Below are 16,691 nucleotides of genomic sequence, written 5' to 3' on the forward strand. Positions count from 1 at the left end.
AAATAAACTATATTTTAATTTAAAACTTAGATCTGTATATTACTTTAATAAAAAATTAAAAACAACCAGTCAGGAAAAAAATGCATGAGCTAAATAAATGCCTAAGGGCTATGCAATTATGGCCAAAAGCCAGCAACTCCATATAGTCAGGTACTGTTTACCTATTGAGTAAGTAAGATCTTGGCTCTTACATGAACTGTATCTTTTAAATGTAAACACTGCTTTTATCACTACAAGTTAAAGCCATTCCTGAAACTCCAATAATGTTTAATCATTGATGATTTTACCATTCAAATGATACTAAAAATATAACTGCTACTCTGTGACCATCCACATAATGTTTATAAATTTAACTTTAAAAAATAGCTCCTCACTCTATGTTTAGCAACCTTTGTGAACTTTGAATTAGAATTCCATTGGTTCCTTAAATTTATTAGAATGCCTCTATAATAAGCTCTTGGAAGGCAGAGATGATATTTTCTTTATAGATGTAAATATTTGCATGACTTTCTTTCAAACAGCTCAAAGTCCCATGAAAAAAGAACATATTCGAATAATCTTTGTACTTAGAACAGTTGTCAACAAAGGTGACAGTAATAATTAACATATCCTTTGCGCTTTCCCTGTGCTAGACACTGCTTTAAGCACTTTACACATATTTTCTCTTAATTACTATCGTGGAAACAACAGTCTTATGGTTTCTGGAAGTTGGTACTGTTCTTATTATTCCCATTTCACAGAAGAGGAAACTGAAGCACAGAGGTTGGGTAATTCTCAGGATGTATACAGAGTGAACAGCAAAACAAGCGTTAGGCGCTAATGTCTTTCCAGAGCCTTAGCTCTTAATGTTTATGTAGAATATTAATGTCTGTTGGTAAAACCACTGAAATAATAAACACACTGGCAATGTATTTTGACTAGTGTAGAAAATAAGATCCCATTATTCACGGATAGTATAACTTCTCCTTATGTGTATTTGAAAGGCTGTTGATTTTAACAATCTTACCTTTTCCTTTTTTTTCTGGCTCATCTGCTTTCTTATTTGCTTCTGAAAGGTAAAGACAAAACAAAGTAAGTATTGTGAGAGTTACAATTCAAAATCTCAAATTATAGGACTATCTTTAAATGAGTTCAAATGTGAGTTCAATTCACAATATTTCTTGGATTAAGAGATACATGCTATTATATATAAAATAGATAAACAACAAGGATCTACTGTATAGCACAGGGAACTATATTCAGTATCTTGTAATAATGTACGATAGAAAATAATTTTATATATATATATGACTGAGTATATATATATATGACAGTATCACTTTGTGGTAAATGTAAATATATACATCACTGAATCATTGAAACTAACACAATATTATAAATTAATTATACTTCAATTAAAAAAATTCTGGGCTAACAATTCAATTTTCCTAAATCCTAAATTCTTCACACATGTAATTTATTATAAAATATTAAGAATTTGAATTACTTATAAAAGTCACCAAGCAGTAAGCAGGTTTTGGGTGCCCGGCTGAGTGTTCCTGGTCTACATAAGGGGTGATGGGAGCCACCTCCACCAATAATAAGCACCTCTGTGGGTACAAACTGAGTCCAGAGAAGACTCACTCAAAGCTGATCCAATAGCTTTATTGTCTCTTAAAGCCATACACTGCTTTATAACAGGGACTGTTTAAAGGATTGTAGCAGGCCATCCTACTGAGAACACTAACCTGACTCCTCAAGGACTTCCTACATCCACAGGTGACCCACAGGGGTGCCCACACTGAGCCCAGGTGTGACATAGCAGTTAGAGGTAGACCAGTCAATTTCAGTCCCAGTAGGTATTTACCTAGTCTTTGAGAATTTCTAGGTACACATGTGTACAGGTGAGTTGCAGTGGGGATGGGGCAGGGTTTGGTAGTCTGACTAAAAAAAAATCAGGTTCCACCCTTTCCCCAGAGTAGACGCAAGAGGGTGTGGGCAGGTTGGGTTCAGGGGTGCAGGCAACATCATTCAATTTCTTGATCTCCAGTTTCCCACATTCATTCATATAAAACATTTCAATTTTTGGAGGCAAGAGGTAAATCTGAGGCTCCTGATACAAGAGGAGGATTTTTTATCAGTCAAGTGTTTCTCCTTCGAGATCCCCAGGGGAGAGAAAGCAAACTGGAGAGAAAGCACCAAACAGGCTTGGTGCCAAGCACAAGGCACATCTTTTGCGTCCTAACATCCTCTGCAGATGGGGAAAGAAATGGTAACCCACTCCAGTATTCTTGCCCAAGAAATCCCATGGACAGAGGAGCCTGGCGGGCTACAGTCTGTGGGGTCACAAGAGTCAGACAGGACTGAGCAACTAAACAACAACCACCCTCTGCAGTAGTTCTGATCTCCTTTTTCATGCAGAGGAGGAGGCTGAAGCTTGACAACGTAGAGGGTCTAACTCATCAAGGTCAGTGGTGTATTTGACTCCAAAATAGACATTCTTTTCCCCATGCCAGTCTCTAATTTTGTTGAAAGGGAAACAAAGGGAAACAGAGGGAAAAAAAAGTGCAGGTCTTGACTTTTGCAAAGGGAGGGTTTTAAAAAGTTGGCTGGGAAACTTCCCTGGCGATCCAGTGGTTAAGACTTCACCTTCCAGTGCAGCAAGTGCGGATTTGATCCCTGGTGGGCAAGCTAAGATCCCACATGCCTCGCAGCCAAAAAACCATAAAGTAACATTAAACAGAATCAATACTGCAACAAATTCAATAAAGGCTTTTAAAAAATGGTCCACATCAAAAAGAAAAAAAAATGTTGGCTGCCACACATTTCCTGGTCAGTGCTTCAGGAGGCACAAGGATATAAAATAGACTTCCTAATCTCTGTTGAACATTCTAGAATTTCTGATCTTATTAACTGTACCCTTGTCATAAAGGGCTTCCCTGGTGGCTCAGTAAAGAATTCACCTGCAATGCAGGAGACCTGGGTTCGATCCTTGGGTCTGGAAGAGCCCCTGGGGAAGGAAATGGCAACCCACTCCAGTATTCTTGCCTGGGAAATCCCATGGAGGAGGAGAAACCTGGTGGGCTACAGTCCACAAGGTTGAAAGAGTCAGACACGAAGTAGCGACAAAACCACCGCCATCATAAGGTCAGGCAGTGCATCATTTAGTAGGATGCACTCGAGTTTGAGTAAGCTCTGGGAGATAGTGAAGGACAGGGAAGCTTGACGCGCTGCAGTCCATGGGGTGGCAGAGTCGGGCGTGACTGAACAACAAACTCTTGTATCAGGGATACAGGATAGAAGAGAAGTATCAAAAATCTCAATTTCCAAGGATCTCTCTTTCTGCGGCACCAGCGATGCGTGCAGGAAGGCTGGGAGTATTCCCCCCTCCAGTAATGTTACCTGGCATGTGGCTAGTGTAATTTAGACAAATCAAGCATAAAATGCAAGTTTCTCAGTTGACTATAGAAAACTGGTGGGTGCTGGTCATGAAGATTTTAGAGCTGTCCACAAATCTTCCTGCTCCCAGGGAAACCAAGGAAGGAAGAGTGGATTGAACTGGTCATCTTTAGGTTTTTTTTTTTTTTTTGATGTGGACCATTTTCAAAGTCTTTATTGAATTTGTTACAATATTGCTTTTGTTTGGTTTTTTGACTAAGAAGCATGTGGGACCTTAGTGCCCTGACCAGATATTGAACCCGAACCCCTGCTTTGGAAGGCAAAGTCTTAACCACTGGATCACTGGGGAAATTCAGAACTGATCACTGTTTAAATAGGTGTGGGAGGCCCCTGGCCAGGTATGCTCCCAGGAACTAGGGTCACCATTCTTTTTTCCTCCTGTACTGCAGTTACCTAGGATGACAAGAGGCTCAACTATGAAGGCCTAGCCCAGATGGTCCAACCCTGGGGCAAAGGCCCCAGGTTCTGTTCCCTTCTGATCCCACTGCTTCAGCAAGTTGAGATGTGAGACAGGAGCTTGGGTGTGGAAAATACGGAGTAGGGGATTTTCACCTTCGGGGTTTTCAGCGCTTAAATTCAGCTTAGGTAAAGTTTTCAAAGAGCTTCAGCTTACCTCACTAGCATTCTGCACAATATAATAGAGTGTGACTTTGCTAGTCTTTAGTCCTTGTACCTGGGGCTTCCCAGGGAAGACTCAAATGGCCCTCAATGTGCCAAAAAGGAAAATGATTGATAATGCTTAACTAGCTGCCAGGCGTTCTTCTCAACCCTTAATGCAGATTATCCCATTTAATTCTGAAAGGTAGTTTTAATTCCATAGAGAAGAAAAATGGCTGAGAGAGGCTACGGAATATTGCCAAGGGTTGCAGAACAATTAAGAACTATTCAGAAGGCCACACTCTACAATACTACACTCCACATATTCCAATAGTGGGCAGTTCATACACTACGATCAGTCCAACCCAGAAAATGACAGAAGTACAAGCTTAGCAGTAACTCAGATTTAGTGAATAAACACATACCCCCAAAAGAAACAGAAACTACACATCTTGTAATGGTGCTAACTTTTTCAACACTATTTAATTAAAGAAAACCTTACTAAAGAGAATAGGATCTTTACCTTTTAAAAACTGTCATACAACCATTTAGAAAAAAATCATTTTTGTATATTCAATTATTTTGAACCCTATCATTCCAGCTGCTGTGCTAATGTGCCTACTGGCCAATTCTTGTGGGCAAAGCTAATTTGCATCCAGGTCTGTGTGTCCCAAGCTCCCAGTCACACTGGCATCTGTTGTCCCTGCTCCAAGACCCAGCCATGGGGCTCTGCCTCTCCTGACTGGGTCCTGTCTAAGTCACATGGTCCCTGTCCTCCCTCTCCACTAGCACTTCCCCAGTCAGATCCTATCACGACATCACCTGGATTCGTACTCCTCCGTGACCTGACTGCCCTCTGCTTACTCTTGGTTGCCCTCTAGTTGTTCCCACCTTCCACTGGGTGCCTGCCTGTACGCTCTAGACTCTAGGCTGTGAATGACCTTGACTGGCAGGCATTTCAGCCTCTCTGACCCTCAGTCTCTTCATCTGCAAGCACAGGAGTAACACCCAGGTGCCTGGAGCCTCGACGCCCTAACTCAGCACTTAGCATCGCCCGTGCGGCAAAACGGTCCTGCTTAACCTTAAAGGTTTTTCTGTTTCTTCTGAGCATCTTGGAGGAAAAAACAACACTTTCTAGAACCCCAGAGGCTTCGTCCATTTGTGTCTCATTCTCCTTCACTGCCCAGAGAACGAAGATAGAAGAGAATCTTCTCTTCCCTTTGCCACGCTTCCAGTCGCTCAAACTCCGCATTCTCTCAACCAGGCTGAAGGCTAGTCCTCACCGAGTGATCGTCATGGAGGACCAGAGGGTGCAGATGAATGTGACCTTGCTAGGGACTTATCAGAACTTCTAGGTGCTGGACAAGAACCTACACAGCATGATATAGGGACTATTTCATCTGAATTCTGCCCCTCAAAGTGTAGCATCGTAGTAAATATTAAACAAAATAAACATTACCTACTAGAAATAGGTAAAGAAAGAGGTTGAAGGTACTCCTTTGTGATTTTAGTCACCAAAAGTGCTAGAATACCCTGAAATATTAGAAAATATAAAATGAACCGATGTTATGGAACAAAACAAAAAAAATATACTCTAAAATAAATGACAATACAGAGAAGAATTCTTCTGCATTTTATTGCACTCAAATAACATTAAACAGAAGACGTTTACATTATTTTTAGAAAATCCATTGATATTTCCCAGCTTGGCATATATTTGTAAAGACAAGGCTCATCCATCAAGATATTTGGAATTAGAAAGTATCTGAATATGACCACAGCATAATGAATCCTCAGTGTCCAGAGTTCTAGAGATGATTATATACAAAAATCCAGCGAAATTTATCTTATGCATTTATCAGTTCTATGTCACTCCTGTTTCTCTAAAAAAATATGGCTTTATTAAAAAGTAGTGTTCTATAATTCGCAATACGAAGTAAGAGCTTTATTAGATTTTTGAGTAGCAACTCTGTATTACCCAGATCACAGCTTCAGAAAATTATTGCTCTTTTACTAATGTATTACTTTGGGTTTCACTAACACTACGGTTCAGCATACCTTACCACACTGTAGTGATCTCTAATGATAAAAATATAAAATCTCTTTGATTTTAACCCTAAAAGCAGGAAAAAAAAAAATGTCGCTTTATCTCAAAACAATGTGAACGTGATCAAGAGCTCCCCTGACATGTAAATAAAACCACATCTTAGGTTTTTTTTTTTTAATAGCTCATGGTCCTTTCAAAATGAGAGTGTAGCTACCTCTTTTTCCTAACAAATGAGCATTTTCATCACAGCAACCATTTCTGAGCCATGCACTAGCCACATTAAAAACAGAAGACTATCTCCAGCGTGGAAAGGAAAAGCCTCAAAAGCTATGAAAGCACAGGGAACTTCTGGTTTCTGAGCACTTTTCACAAACCCTGCTTCACTCAGCCAGAGGCAATGTCTACTTGACCCACGGAGCAGGAATCAGCACTGTACATGTTACTTTACCAGCCAAAGGAAGAACAACCTTTACGTTAGGCACCACTAACTGCTATTTTCTAAGATTTAAACAAATACCGACAGGACTACAGCTATTCTACAATCACCCCAATGTGCTGAAAAGCGTTTTTGCATGATATAACAGGCTGTTCCTTTCCTCTACATTCTAACAAGAATTTTAACTTCTCCCCTTTTTTTCTGAAAAATAAATTACCCATGATAATTTAAACTTTTTTTTGAAATATTAAATTTTTTCTAATTAACAAGCTAAAAGCTGCAGGAATGTTGAGTTTTACCCTGAATACTCGAAGCTAATATAGCAATTTTTTTAATAAAGGTATCAGTGCAGATATATACAACTCAAATCTTCACAGCTAATGATGATCCCATCAGTGTTTTTCAGAGCCCTAAGACAAGGCACTCTTAGTGGCTTTAATTCATGTTTCACGCAGTGTATACAAGTCAGCTGACATAGTGTTAATTACGGATAAGATATATTAAAACCCTGCCATGACAAGTGCTGCTATCTCGTCAATGATTATTAATCACTGTCTGAAAAACACATATATGCAGGTAAGACTAGAAGCATCACAAAAGGGAAAAGAAAAATCTAGTGGACCCACTAAGGCTATCAGAAAAGGACATGCAGGAATGTAACAATACGTGTGATTTTTGTTTCTTAAAAAAAAAAAGAAAAACACTAAAATGCCAGTGGACTATGGTTCATTCAAAACATCTTTAGTGTTCATTCCCAAAGATCTTGGTCTGCTCAGAAATTACTTCACAAGATCTATCCCAGCCATCTTTTGGAGCGTATGGTTAAGCTGGTCCTCTTGTGGTAGGTGGTAGGGGCAGTCTTTCTGAAGCTTTAAGTATCTGCAAAAATAAGGGGAAATCTAAATTAAAGGACCAGCTAGACACAGATTGCGAAACTGCTTCATTTTCACTCTACTTATAAAAAACCACCAATGGAAAGCAAATGTTTTCTTTTTCTTCGTATTGTTGTTTTTAATGGCAACTGGGTAACCCAGAATGACCCACTACTTAAGAGTAGTTCTTGGGAGGGTTACTTGCAAAGCTGATAAAAACCTGAGGTTCTTTAAAGCATCTGAGAATTACAGTTGAATTTAAGAATGTCAGTCTTTGGAGAAATACATTCAATTTCTTTCTCCCATCAATGTTTTCACCATATTAAAAAGAAATGCAACAGAGGGGGAAGAATCTAGTATGGTATTTGAAACACGAATACAGGGAGGATTTTTCAAGGAGCAACAAGATCCTGCAAGCTGCAGTTAAAATGTATCACTTATAATCTTATATCAATTTTTCATGTTATGGATGATATAAGTGGTTGATAAAAAAAAAGTATATACTATTTTAAAAGAAGTAAAATTCATTCCAACTTTCAACAAATATTTTCTTATTCCAAACTTTAGTATCAAATTTATTTTACTATTACAGCTATGTTATGATTATGTTGTGATCTATGTTATGATTAAAGTTAAAGAGGAGCTTGTGCACATGAAGACCTAATCAAATTTTGATGTTATTTCTAAAACTGTATTACAGGCCCTCCTTCCCTCCCTCCTTCCTTCCCTATCTATTTATCTACATATGCGCATGTATGTATAAACAGAAATTTTTATATAAGCAGAATTATTTGATGCTAATGAGAAGCAACTGGAAATTATATGTATACTTTTATATATCCAACAGAAATGAATATTTCCCCCAAAAGACATGTATAATGTGTAAGAATGTTCATGGCAAATTTCTTCATAATAGACCAGAACTAGAAACATTCACTACAGCCATCAATGTGGAATGGAATTTTTAAATGGAATACATTTACAGTCAATAATAATAATAAGACCAATGACTCTACATAGCAATGTGGATGAAACAGCCATGATGGTGAGCAATGGAAACCAGTCACCAAGAAAGTGTATAGATATTTGCATGTGTTGACTTCTAGTTCTGTTTAATCAAATTCAAAGGCAGGCAAATCCATCTATGATGACACAGTTGAACAGTAGTCATCTTTGGTGGGGTTGTTACTGAGGGCAGAAGAGGGAAAGATTTTCCAGGGGCTGGAAGAACTTTGTGTTGTGGGTACAAGATATATGACATGTATAAGTTCATCAAACTATATCATCAGGTGAGTACTTCCCTGGGTATAAATTACACCACACCAGAAAGAGTTAAAAAAAAAAAAAGTTCTCTTAGAATTTAAACATTAGCTGGACTGTGAGGAATATGTATTTCTATAACCTGTGCAATCAAAAATCCTGGAGACTATGGGAACTTGTTTAAAGTGCAAATGAGTAATGATAAAAAGGCAAATAGACTACAAGCTTAATTACGATTTTGAATGACTCAAATCTATGCCCCGAAGTATCTGAATCAGGTTTCCACCCAGAAGTAGCAGTTGCCCAAGTTGCAAACCCAACACCTCCAGAGGCCAGTCGTCTCTGCACCTCTCTGTTCCTTCTACCTTCCTTATCTCCACTAAAGTTCCATCATTCATCCATGCAAGCCAGAAGCAAAGGAATCAAGCTAGACTCTTCCCCCTTAACCAGCCCATCTCCCACCAAATCACCTGCACCCCCAAGGTCCTTGAGTCCATCCTGCTCTGCACCTCTGCCACTATTCCCAGCTCCCACCACTTGCACTTAGATGAACATACCTGCCCCCTGACTGGTCTCCACCTCCTCGTGGGACTGCTCTGTTCAAATATGGATCAGATCATGCAACTCCTTATGCTTGAAGTTTTTCAGCAACTTTCTTGAATTCTTAGTGAAAGTTGCTCAGTCATGTCCAACTCTTTGCAACCCCATGGACTGTAGCCCGCCAGGCTCCTCTATCCATGGAATTCTCCAGGCAAGAACACTGGAGTGGGTAGTCATTCCTTTCTCCAGGGGATCTTCCCGACCGAGGGATTGAACTTGGGTCTCCTGCACTGCAGGCAGATTCTTTACTGTCACCAGGGAAGCCCTAGGCCCACATTCAAATTCTCAAACATCACTTATGGGACATCCGAGAAATGCTGCCTGCCTGTCCACTATGTCTTCTTAGCTGGTACATGGCACACCACCTTGGTCTCCGTGCCTCAAGCACTTGTGCCCTCTCCCCCAACATGCCAGCTCCTTCACTCTGAGCAGCTCCTCCAGGCTCAGCTCCAGCATGACCTCCTGCTCTGCTCCCCAGCCCCCATAGCTGGGTTGGTTCCCCCTCCCCTGGGTGCTGGCCTGTCTATCACTCTTAGAGGTTAATGATGCCTCAGCGGCACACCCACAGGTCTGTGAATGGACACCAGACAGGGACTGCATCGTTCACTGTGTGTCTGGGGCAGAGCTGGATCATGCATGTAGATGTGCATGCTTCAGTCATGTCCAATTCTTCTGTGACCCTATGGACTGTAGCCTGCCAGACTCCGCTGTCCATGGGGATTCTCCAGGCAAGAATACTGGAGTGGGTTGCCATGCCCTCCCCCAGGGGACCTTCCCAACCAGGAGATTGAACCTAAGTCTTCTGTGTCACAGGTAGATGGATTCTTTACCCACTGAGTCACCTGGAAGGCCTGAGCCTGTACCATAGGAGCTGTTTAATATATATTTCTTGAATAAATAAAAGATCAAATCACTAACAATAATATGCATATTAAGCTCTTATTACCATAAGTTAAGACCTCTGGAGCTGCCAGCCTAAAGCTGGTTATGGGTCTTATTGATCCAGTTAGAAAACGCTTGATGACAAGGGGGGCGTGAGTGACAGCTCTGGACAGAGGCAACAGTGAAATCAGCCCCCCTGAGAGAACATTCAAATGTGGATGAGTTACAAATGTCATCTCCATCTTCAGAGAGAAAAGAGCAGCAGACTCAGCCAGAAACATTGATGTTCACACATCTTCATTTCAGATAGCATGGTTATCATCACAAAACGTAACATAAACATTTTTCCTGGCATTGTTGTTGTTCAGTTATGCAGCTGTGTCTGGCTCATTGCGGTCTCATGGACTGCAGCACGTCAGGCTTCCCTGTCCTTCACCGTCTCCCAGAATTTGCTCAAACTCATATCCATTGAGTCGGTATTGCTATCCAACCATTTCATCCTCTGTTGCCCCCTTCTCCTCCTGCCCTCCATCTTTTCCAGCATTAGGGTCTTTTCCATAGCATGACAGAAAAATTGTTAAAGGAACCAATTAGTCAAATGGTCTGAAAGTACTGTATGGCAGGGAATATTATGCTGGCGAATTTCCTAAGTGATCTGTTCGTAAGTCATTCAATTTGTGCTATGTATAGTTTTTTTTTAATTTTTTTTTCTTTATGTGGATCATTTTTAAAGTCTTTATTGAATTTTGTTACAATATTGTTTTTGTTTTATATTCTGGTTTTTTGACTCTGATGTATGTGAAATCTTAGCTCCCCAACCAGGTATCAAAACCACACCCCCTGCATTGGAAGGCGAAGTCTTAAGCACTGGACCACCATGGAAGTCCCCATGCTATGTATAGTTATGCTATCAGATTGCCAGAAATAGGCTGTGTCATATCAAGTAAAAATATGACTTTGAGGACAAGGTGAAAACCCACTAAGGGAGCAGAGGTTCCAAAATCAATTTTTTTTTTAAATGTGATATTAAAAATGACTGACTTCTAACATGAGCATGATCAATTTTTCAGATTGACTTTTTACTTCCTTTCCAAAAGGATGCCAGCAAAGCACTTATGAATTTATAAATATAAACAAAAGATGGAAAAATTTAAGCTACTGGACAGCTTACTTTTCCACAATGAATCGTAATTAACCTTCAACATTTCTGAGTCTTAAGTGAAAGGCTAATGCATATTAAGACAAAGATGCCTAAGGATACACCATCTCTACCACACCAAAACAGCTCTCAGAACTCATTTGTTTTTAGGTCTTCATTTCTATGAAATCCTCTAGAGCACAGAAGCTGAGAGTGTGAACTCTTAGAGCCAGAACACAAGAATCAAACTCAGTTCTAGCATTTACCAGCTCTGTGATTTCAGGCAGGTTCCTCTGCCTTGCTATGCCTCAGTTTTCTCATCTGTAAAATGGAGATATGAGCATTTCCCCTCTTGGGCCACTGGAAATACTAAGGGAGTTAATTCATGTGTGTGTCAAGAAGTGCATGGAATACGTGATGCTTAACCAAAGTCAGCACTCTCCATCCCCTGGTGGGCAGCCGGATACGATGGAATATCAAGACAGTTCTTGCCCCCTGGGATTATCCCAACAATATTATTATGAAATTTAATTTGCTCTATGAAGACTGCGTAACCTAGTCTTAGAAGATCAGAGAAGGCATTGTAATCATCAATTGGATTCTGAGGGCCAGGAAAAAGTGAACTGATATCCAGCATTGTGCAGAGAGCCTCAATCTGAGTTTTCCACTGATTAAAGAATTTTAAAGATTAAAAGGTAGTAAGGAAACAGGCCCCCAACAATTGTTGCCACAGTTTCTGCATCACATATGTCATTCAACAATATTGCAAAAGCAGTCGCCTCACTGTACAAAATAGCAACTAATTCATGAATATTATTCTTTCATAAGATTGAATAATTAAACGATGCAACATAAAGTAAGACTAAGAAAATAACAGGAAATAAGCAAACCCAGTACAATTATTACAGGTAACTATTGGTAACTCTCCGCCTCACATCCTCCTTGGTAAAGGACAAACTATAGTGTGCAGGGCATCACTCAAATTTTTATGACACCAAAGGACAAGTGACAACTCCTGCAGCAGGTCTGTCAGAATTCAGCTTCTCTGGATCCACCTCAAATATCAACCTAAAGCGAAAGTGAAAGTCGCTCAGTCGTGTCCGACTCTTTGCGACCCCATGGGCTATTCAGTCCATGGAATTCTCCAAGCCAGAATACTGGAGTGGGTAGCCTTTCCCTTCTCCAGGGGATCTTCCCAACCCAGGGGTCGAACCCCGGTTTCCTGCATTGCAGGCAGATTCTTTACCGGCTGAGCCACCAGGGAAGCCCCAATAGCAACCTAATTAACTAGTAAATAGTAACAGCCACGGCCACCATTCATTATGTGCCAGAAAGGATGAACGTGTATCAAATCTTCATTTTCATTTGCTTCAGCTGTGAAATATCTCATCAAAAAAAGCACCTTATTCTAGCCCCCAGCCCCCTTACCCCTGCAACCACCTCCTTAGTATTTTATAATGATGTTCCAAGGAAATTTGGGGGCTCATTTATAAAACACCAAAACAGAAGCACAGAGCTTTTTGGTGAGAAAATAATATTATATTTCATACCTTCATTAAAGTCAGGTCAATATTAAAAAATATCAACTATAACTAGAAAAAGGTGTTGTAGACACTCGTTATTTTTAGGAAAAGTTACAAAACAACTTTCTTTAAAGGAATGGAGAGTAATCAAAATGCAAATTCAGTAACCTGCTCTGCATTCTCAGGTTGCATACAAGGCGCACTGTGATGTCCTGCTCAGTAACACGGAGGAAATTACAAACGCAGGACGAAACATCAACCTTCCTGACTCTGTGCATCTTTCCTAAACACAAAAAACACACAGACGCCCAGAAGTTATCATGTAAAAGATCAATTTCTCGATGGATTTTGTTTCTCATTCATGTTACAATGCCAACAACGCAGTTCCTTCAGTATTCACACATATTATAAATGTACAACGTACAACTATCAAAACTTAGAACTACCCAACCATTAAACAAGTAAATATGAGCTGCGGTATAACTAAAAATAGTCCTTGATTAGAAAAGGCTTTTTCCCCTTGAAATTGAGTATTTCAACAAATTTTGGCAGCCACAATTATTTCTACCAAAATCAATACTTCTAATGCACATCATCACTACAAAATTCACATGAAGCATAAGATGAAAAATATGAGTAAAAATGAAACCAATAAGTAACATGGAAACAAAAAAATAAATGGAAATAAAACACAGAAACAAGAGGAAATACATTTGAGAAAGAGATGCTGGAGAATCCTCACTTAATAAAATATTTGTTCCCACTTAGAGAATAAGAGGTTTATATGTTAATTTCTGATTACAGGAAGAGTTAATGTCTTCTCTAAAAGCCATCTGAAAGCACAGGCTTTGATTGAAATGCTGTCCCCATTCTTTAAACTTGATGATGATGAAAGGGATGTGCTGGGGAAGGGAAGGAAAAGCAGGGTGATGGATGTAACACAGTGGGCTGGCAGGAAGGACTCCAGGGCACTCACTCACAAGTCCCAGATAGCCTGGACCATGTGGGGTGCAAGGATGCTTTTAGGGAAGATGGGCAGTGCAGGGCAGCGGGGGAGGACCAATGTCACTAATTTATGCACTGTTCAATTTTCATCTGAAGACAAGTCTGACTCCACATCCTCCACCAGATAGCCTGTCAATCAAAACAAGGGGAAAAACCCCCAACCTAACAACTACTACTACTATCACCATCTATGATAGCAAAAATCATACAGTGTTTTGATCGTGAACACTCCTCAAATTCTAGCTCAATCAATAAGTACTCTGTCTAATGTGTATTTCCCATTACTTTGGCTCAACTGACCTAAACACACAAAATTTTCCTTTTAAATTTAGGATAGGTATAATTAATCCTCTTCTCTCAGGAATTCTACTCTCCATAGAATTTTTTTCATACAGCATCTTTTAAATTAAACAAAAAAGAAAAAGGAAATACTTGTAACGAAATGCCATACCTGGTGGTACTTCTTGCTGTTCCTCTGCAGGAGGCATGTGCAGTTCTGAAATAATTAATAAATAATAAAATAAATAAAAAACACTCCACTACAGATTGCTGTCCAGTGTTTAAAGACTATAAATCTTTAAGTTGGCATGATTATTTTCACAGACTTTTTGGGGGTTCGATCGCAATTTATCATAAAGCATTAGGTTTTTGTACCAACACAATAAAGAAAAACGAGCTATAACTTTGTAAAAGTTTGTATATTTCTCAACTGTCCTGAACCACAGGCTTTAAAATATTATCTGCCTAACTGACTAACCTCAAAACTTACTGTCTGGCGAAGGAGATATGAACCAAAGCCCAAGTTATCACCACAATTTTGCATCAGACTCGATAGGAAAGCTGTTGAAAAATATTTAAAGCATCTTGTTTCTTGTTAACAATACAAAAAATTAAATTCAAATAGAATCTTTAAAATGTATCACTATCCTTAATAAACTCGTTTTTGAAAAATAATGCTCAAGGTAACCTACTCTAAAACTAGCCAAAAATATGGATATGAATTATAACATCTAGTCTTTTTTTGTAGACATCAACCGACTTACAACTAAAGAAACTGTAAGCCTCACCACCAATGGTATAATGATATATTGATCTGATTCGCTCTATAAAATTACATCACATGTTAGTATCTTCATCCCTAACAACACAGTCGGCGGGCAGGAAGTACCTTAATTGAGACACTATCAAGAAATAAAATTGTTCTTTCCTTTTGTTTAAGATTTTGTGTAACAGGCTCTGGTCAAAAAGAGAATATTTTGTTAGCGTTTTCTAAAACTCAAAATATTTATGCAGCTATTTTAATCATTTTTCTTCTTGCATTAATTTGCTTCTACTTGTAAGAATGCTCAAAACAGTTGGAAATATTTTAGATAAAAGGAAAAAAGAAGCATTATACATATTTTCTCCAACTGAAACGACACAACTTTCAACCCGCTTCTGCCCATGGATAATTCCTTCTCACGACACCACCTCCTCCTACTTAGGGCAGCCCTCCTCACCCTAATATGATACTTTCTACTATGCAATCCTGATTTCATCTCCATCACTGCCTTTCTCATAATCTTTACTTTATCATCTCATTGGTCACTAGAGTGCCAGCCCCCAGTGAAAACAGAATTCTAACTCTCTTATTCACTCTCATCCTCTGAGCCCCTGAGCACTGGAAAGACAGCAAATAGTGTGTGTGTGATAAATGCTGGTTGAGGAAATGAATATAACTTTAATATAAAAAGTAAGCCGATTTCTATAAAATTAACTTACCTTCTAAAATTGTGTTTGAATTGTCTACAGCATTATCTAAAAAAAAAATTAAGCACATCTTACATTAACTCACTTTCACAAGTTCTTTAAATTAAGATATTCGTTTGGAGACCTAAATTTGACTTTTTTTAGATTGGGGTTTCGTCTAGAGAGATTTGTTAGAATATCAACTTTAATTTCTAAATTATAGCCAAAGAACACATCAATAGGCTGGGGACGTCCTTAGTGGTCCAGTGTCTAAGGCTCTGCGCTCCCAGCACAGGGGGGCCCAGGGTTCAATCCCTGGTCAGGGAACTAGATCCCGCATGCTGCAACCAAGACCTGGTGCAGTCAAAAAATAAATAAATACTTAAAAATCAATTGATTTTTAAAAATAGGTTGAAAAAAAATAAAGGTTGGCATTATCTCTGCTGACATAAACCTTGCACCATAAACAGGATAAATATATCAACGTGATCCAATTCCTTAGTGACTTAAGAATGTCTTGCATTTTCTGACTACATCTACCTTTGTTCCACAAGTTATACTCGCTTTAACAAACGCAAGGGGAGCTGACTTGCAGGAAGCTCAATACCTTACCTGAACTTTCTGTCCCTTCATTTTGCAATGGCTTGTACACTACAAAATACACAGAAAAAAATACTCCTTTAGCCCAGCATCTCATTAAAACACAAGAGCGGCCATACAGTTCAAAGTCTAGTTTATTCTTGAACCTCTGTGACTTCATTACTAGTAGATGGCAGTTTACAGAGTACAGTGGGGAAGAGTTTGGTTCTGGGGTGAAACAGGCCTAGATTCAAATTGCAGAGTAGCCGCTTTTAGCCAGAGGAACAATGATATATGCTTCCTTCTTGCAAAATGGAGAAAATTAAAGTTCTTCCCCAACCACTTGTTAACAGGATCCCATACTTTGTTCATCCCTGGGTGGTGCTGAATTTCTCTTTTATCCTTTGTGACTATAGTGGAGGTTCTGAGTTACCCACAGCTCTGTCTGCTCTTCACTCTGGATCCCAGACCTGGCAGATTCTCTACTTCGCAGAGTAAGCAATGCTCACATGTTCCACCTGGGGCAAACGGCCCTGCCTCCCGCCCCTGAGACGAGGGTTCAGCGGGCAGGTCTTAATCCACTACC

The 16,691-nt window shown here is 39.4% G+C and overlaps 1 protein-coding gene across 4 annotated transcripts in view; it reads right to left on the reverse strand.

Moving 5' to 3' along the window:
* The window catches only part of ASPH (aspartate beta-hydroxylase), a 182,600-nt gene that overhangs the window by 89,678 nt on the left and 76,231 nt on the right, over positions 1 to 16,691 (reverse strand). For all 4 annotated transcript variants that reach the window (XM_061123370.1, XM_061123369.1, XM_061123372.1 and 1 more), the window contains 4 exons: positions 16,139 to 16,177; positions 15,560 to 15,595; positions 14,250 to 14,294; positions 1,007 to 1,048 (listed from right to left, as the gene is read on the reverse strand). In XM_061123370.1, coding sequence (XP_060979353.1) covers positions 1,007 to 1,048; positions 14,250 to 14,294; positions 15,560 to 15,595; positions 16,139 to 16,177 — 162 coding nt within the window. The remainder of the gene's footprint in view (positions 1 to 1,006; positions 1,049 to 14,249; positions 14,295 to 15,559; positions 15,596 to 16,138; positions 16,178 to 16,691) is intronic.

This window comes from Dama dama, chromosome 21, assembly GCF_033118175.1.
Source record: "Dama dama isolate Ldn47 chromosome 21, ASM3311817v1, whole genome shotgun sequence".
Taxonomy (NCBI): Eukaryota; Metazoa; Chordata; class Mammalia; order Artiodactyla; family Cervidae; genus Dama; species Dama dama.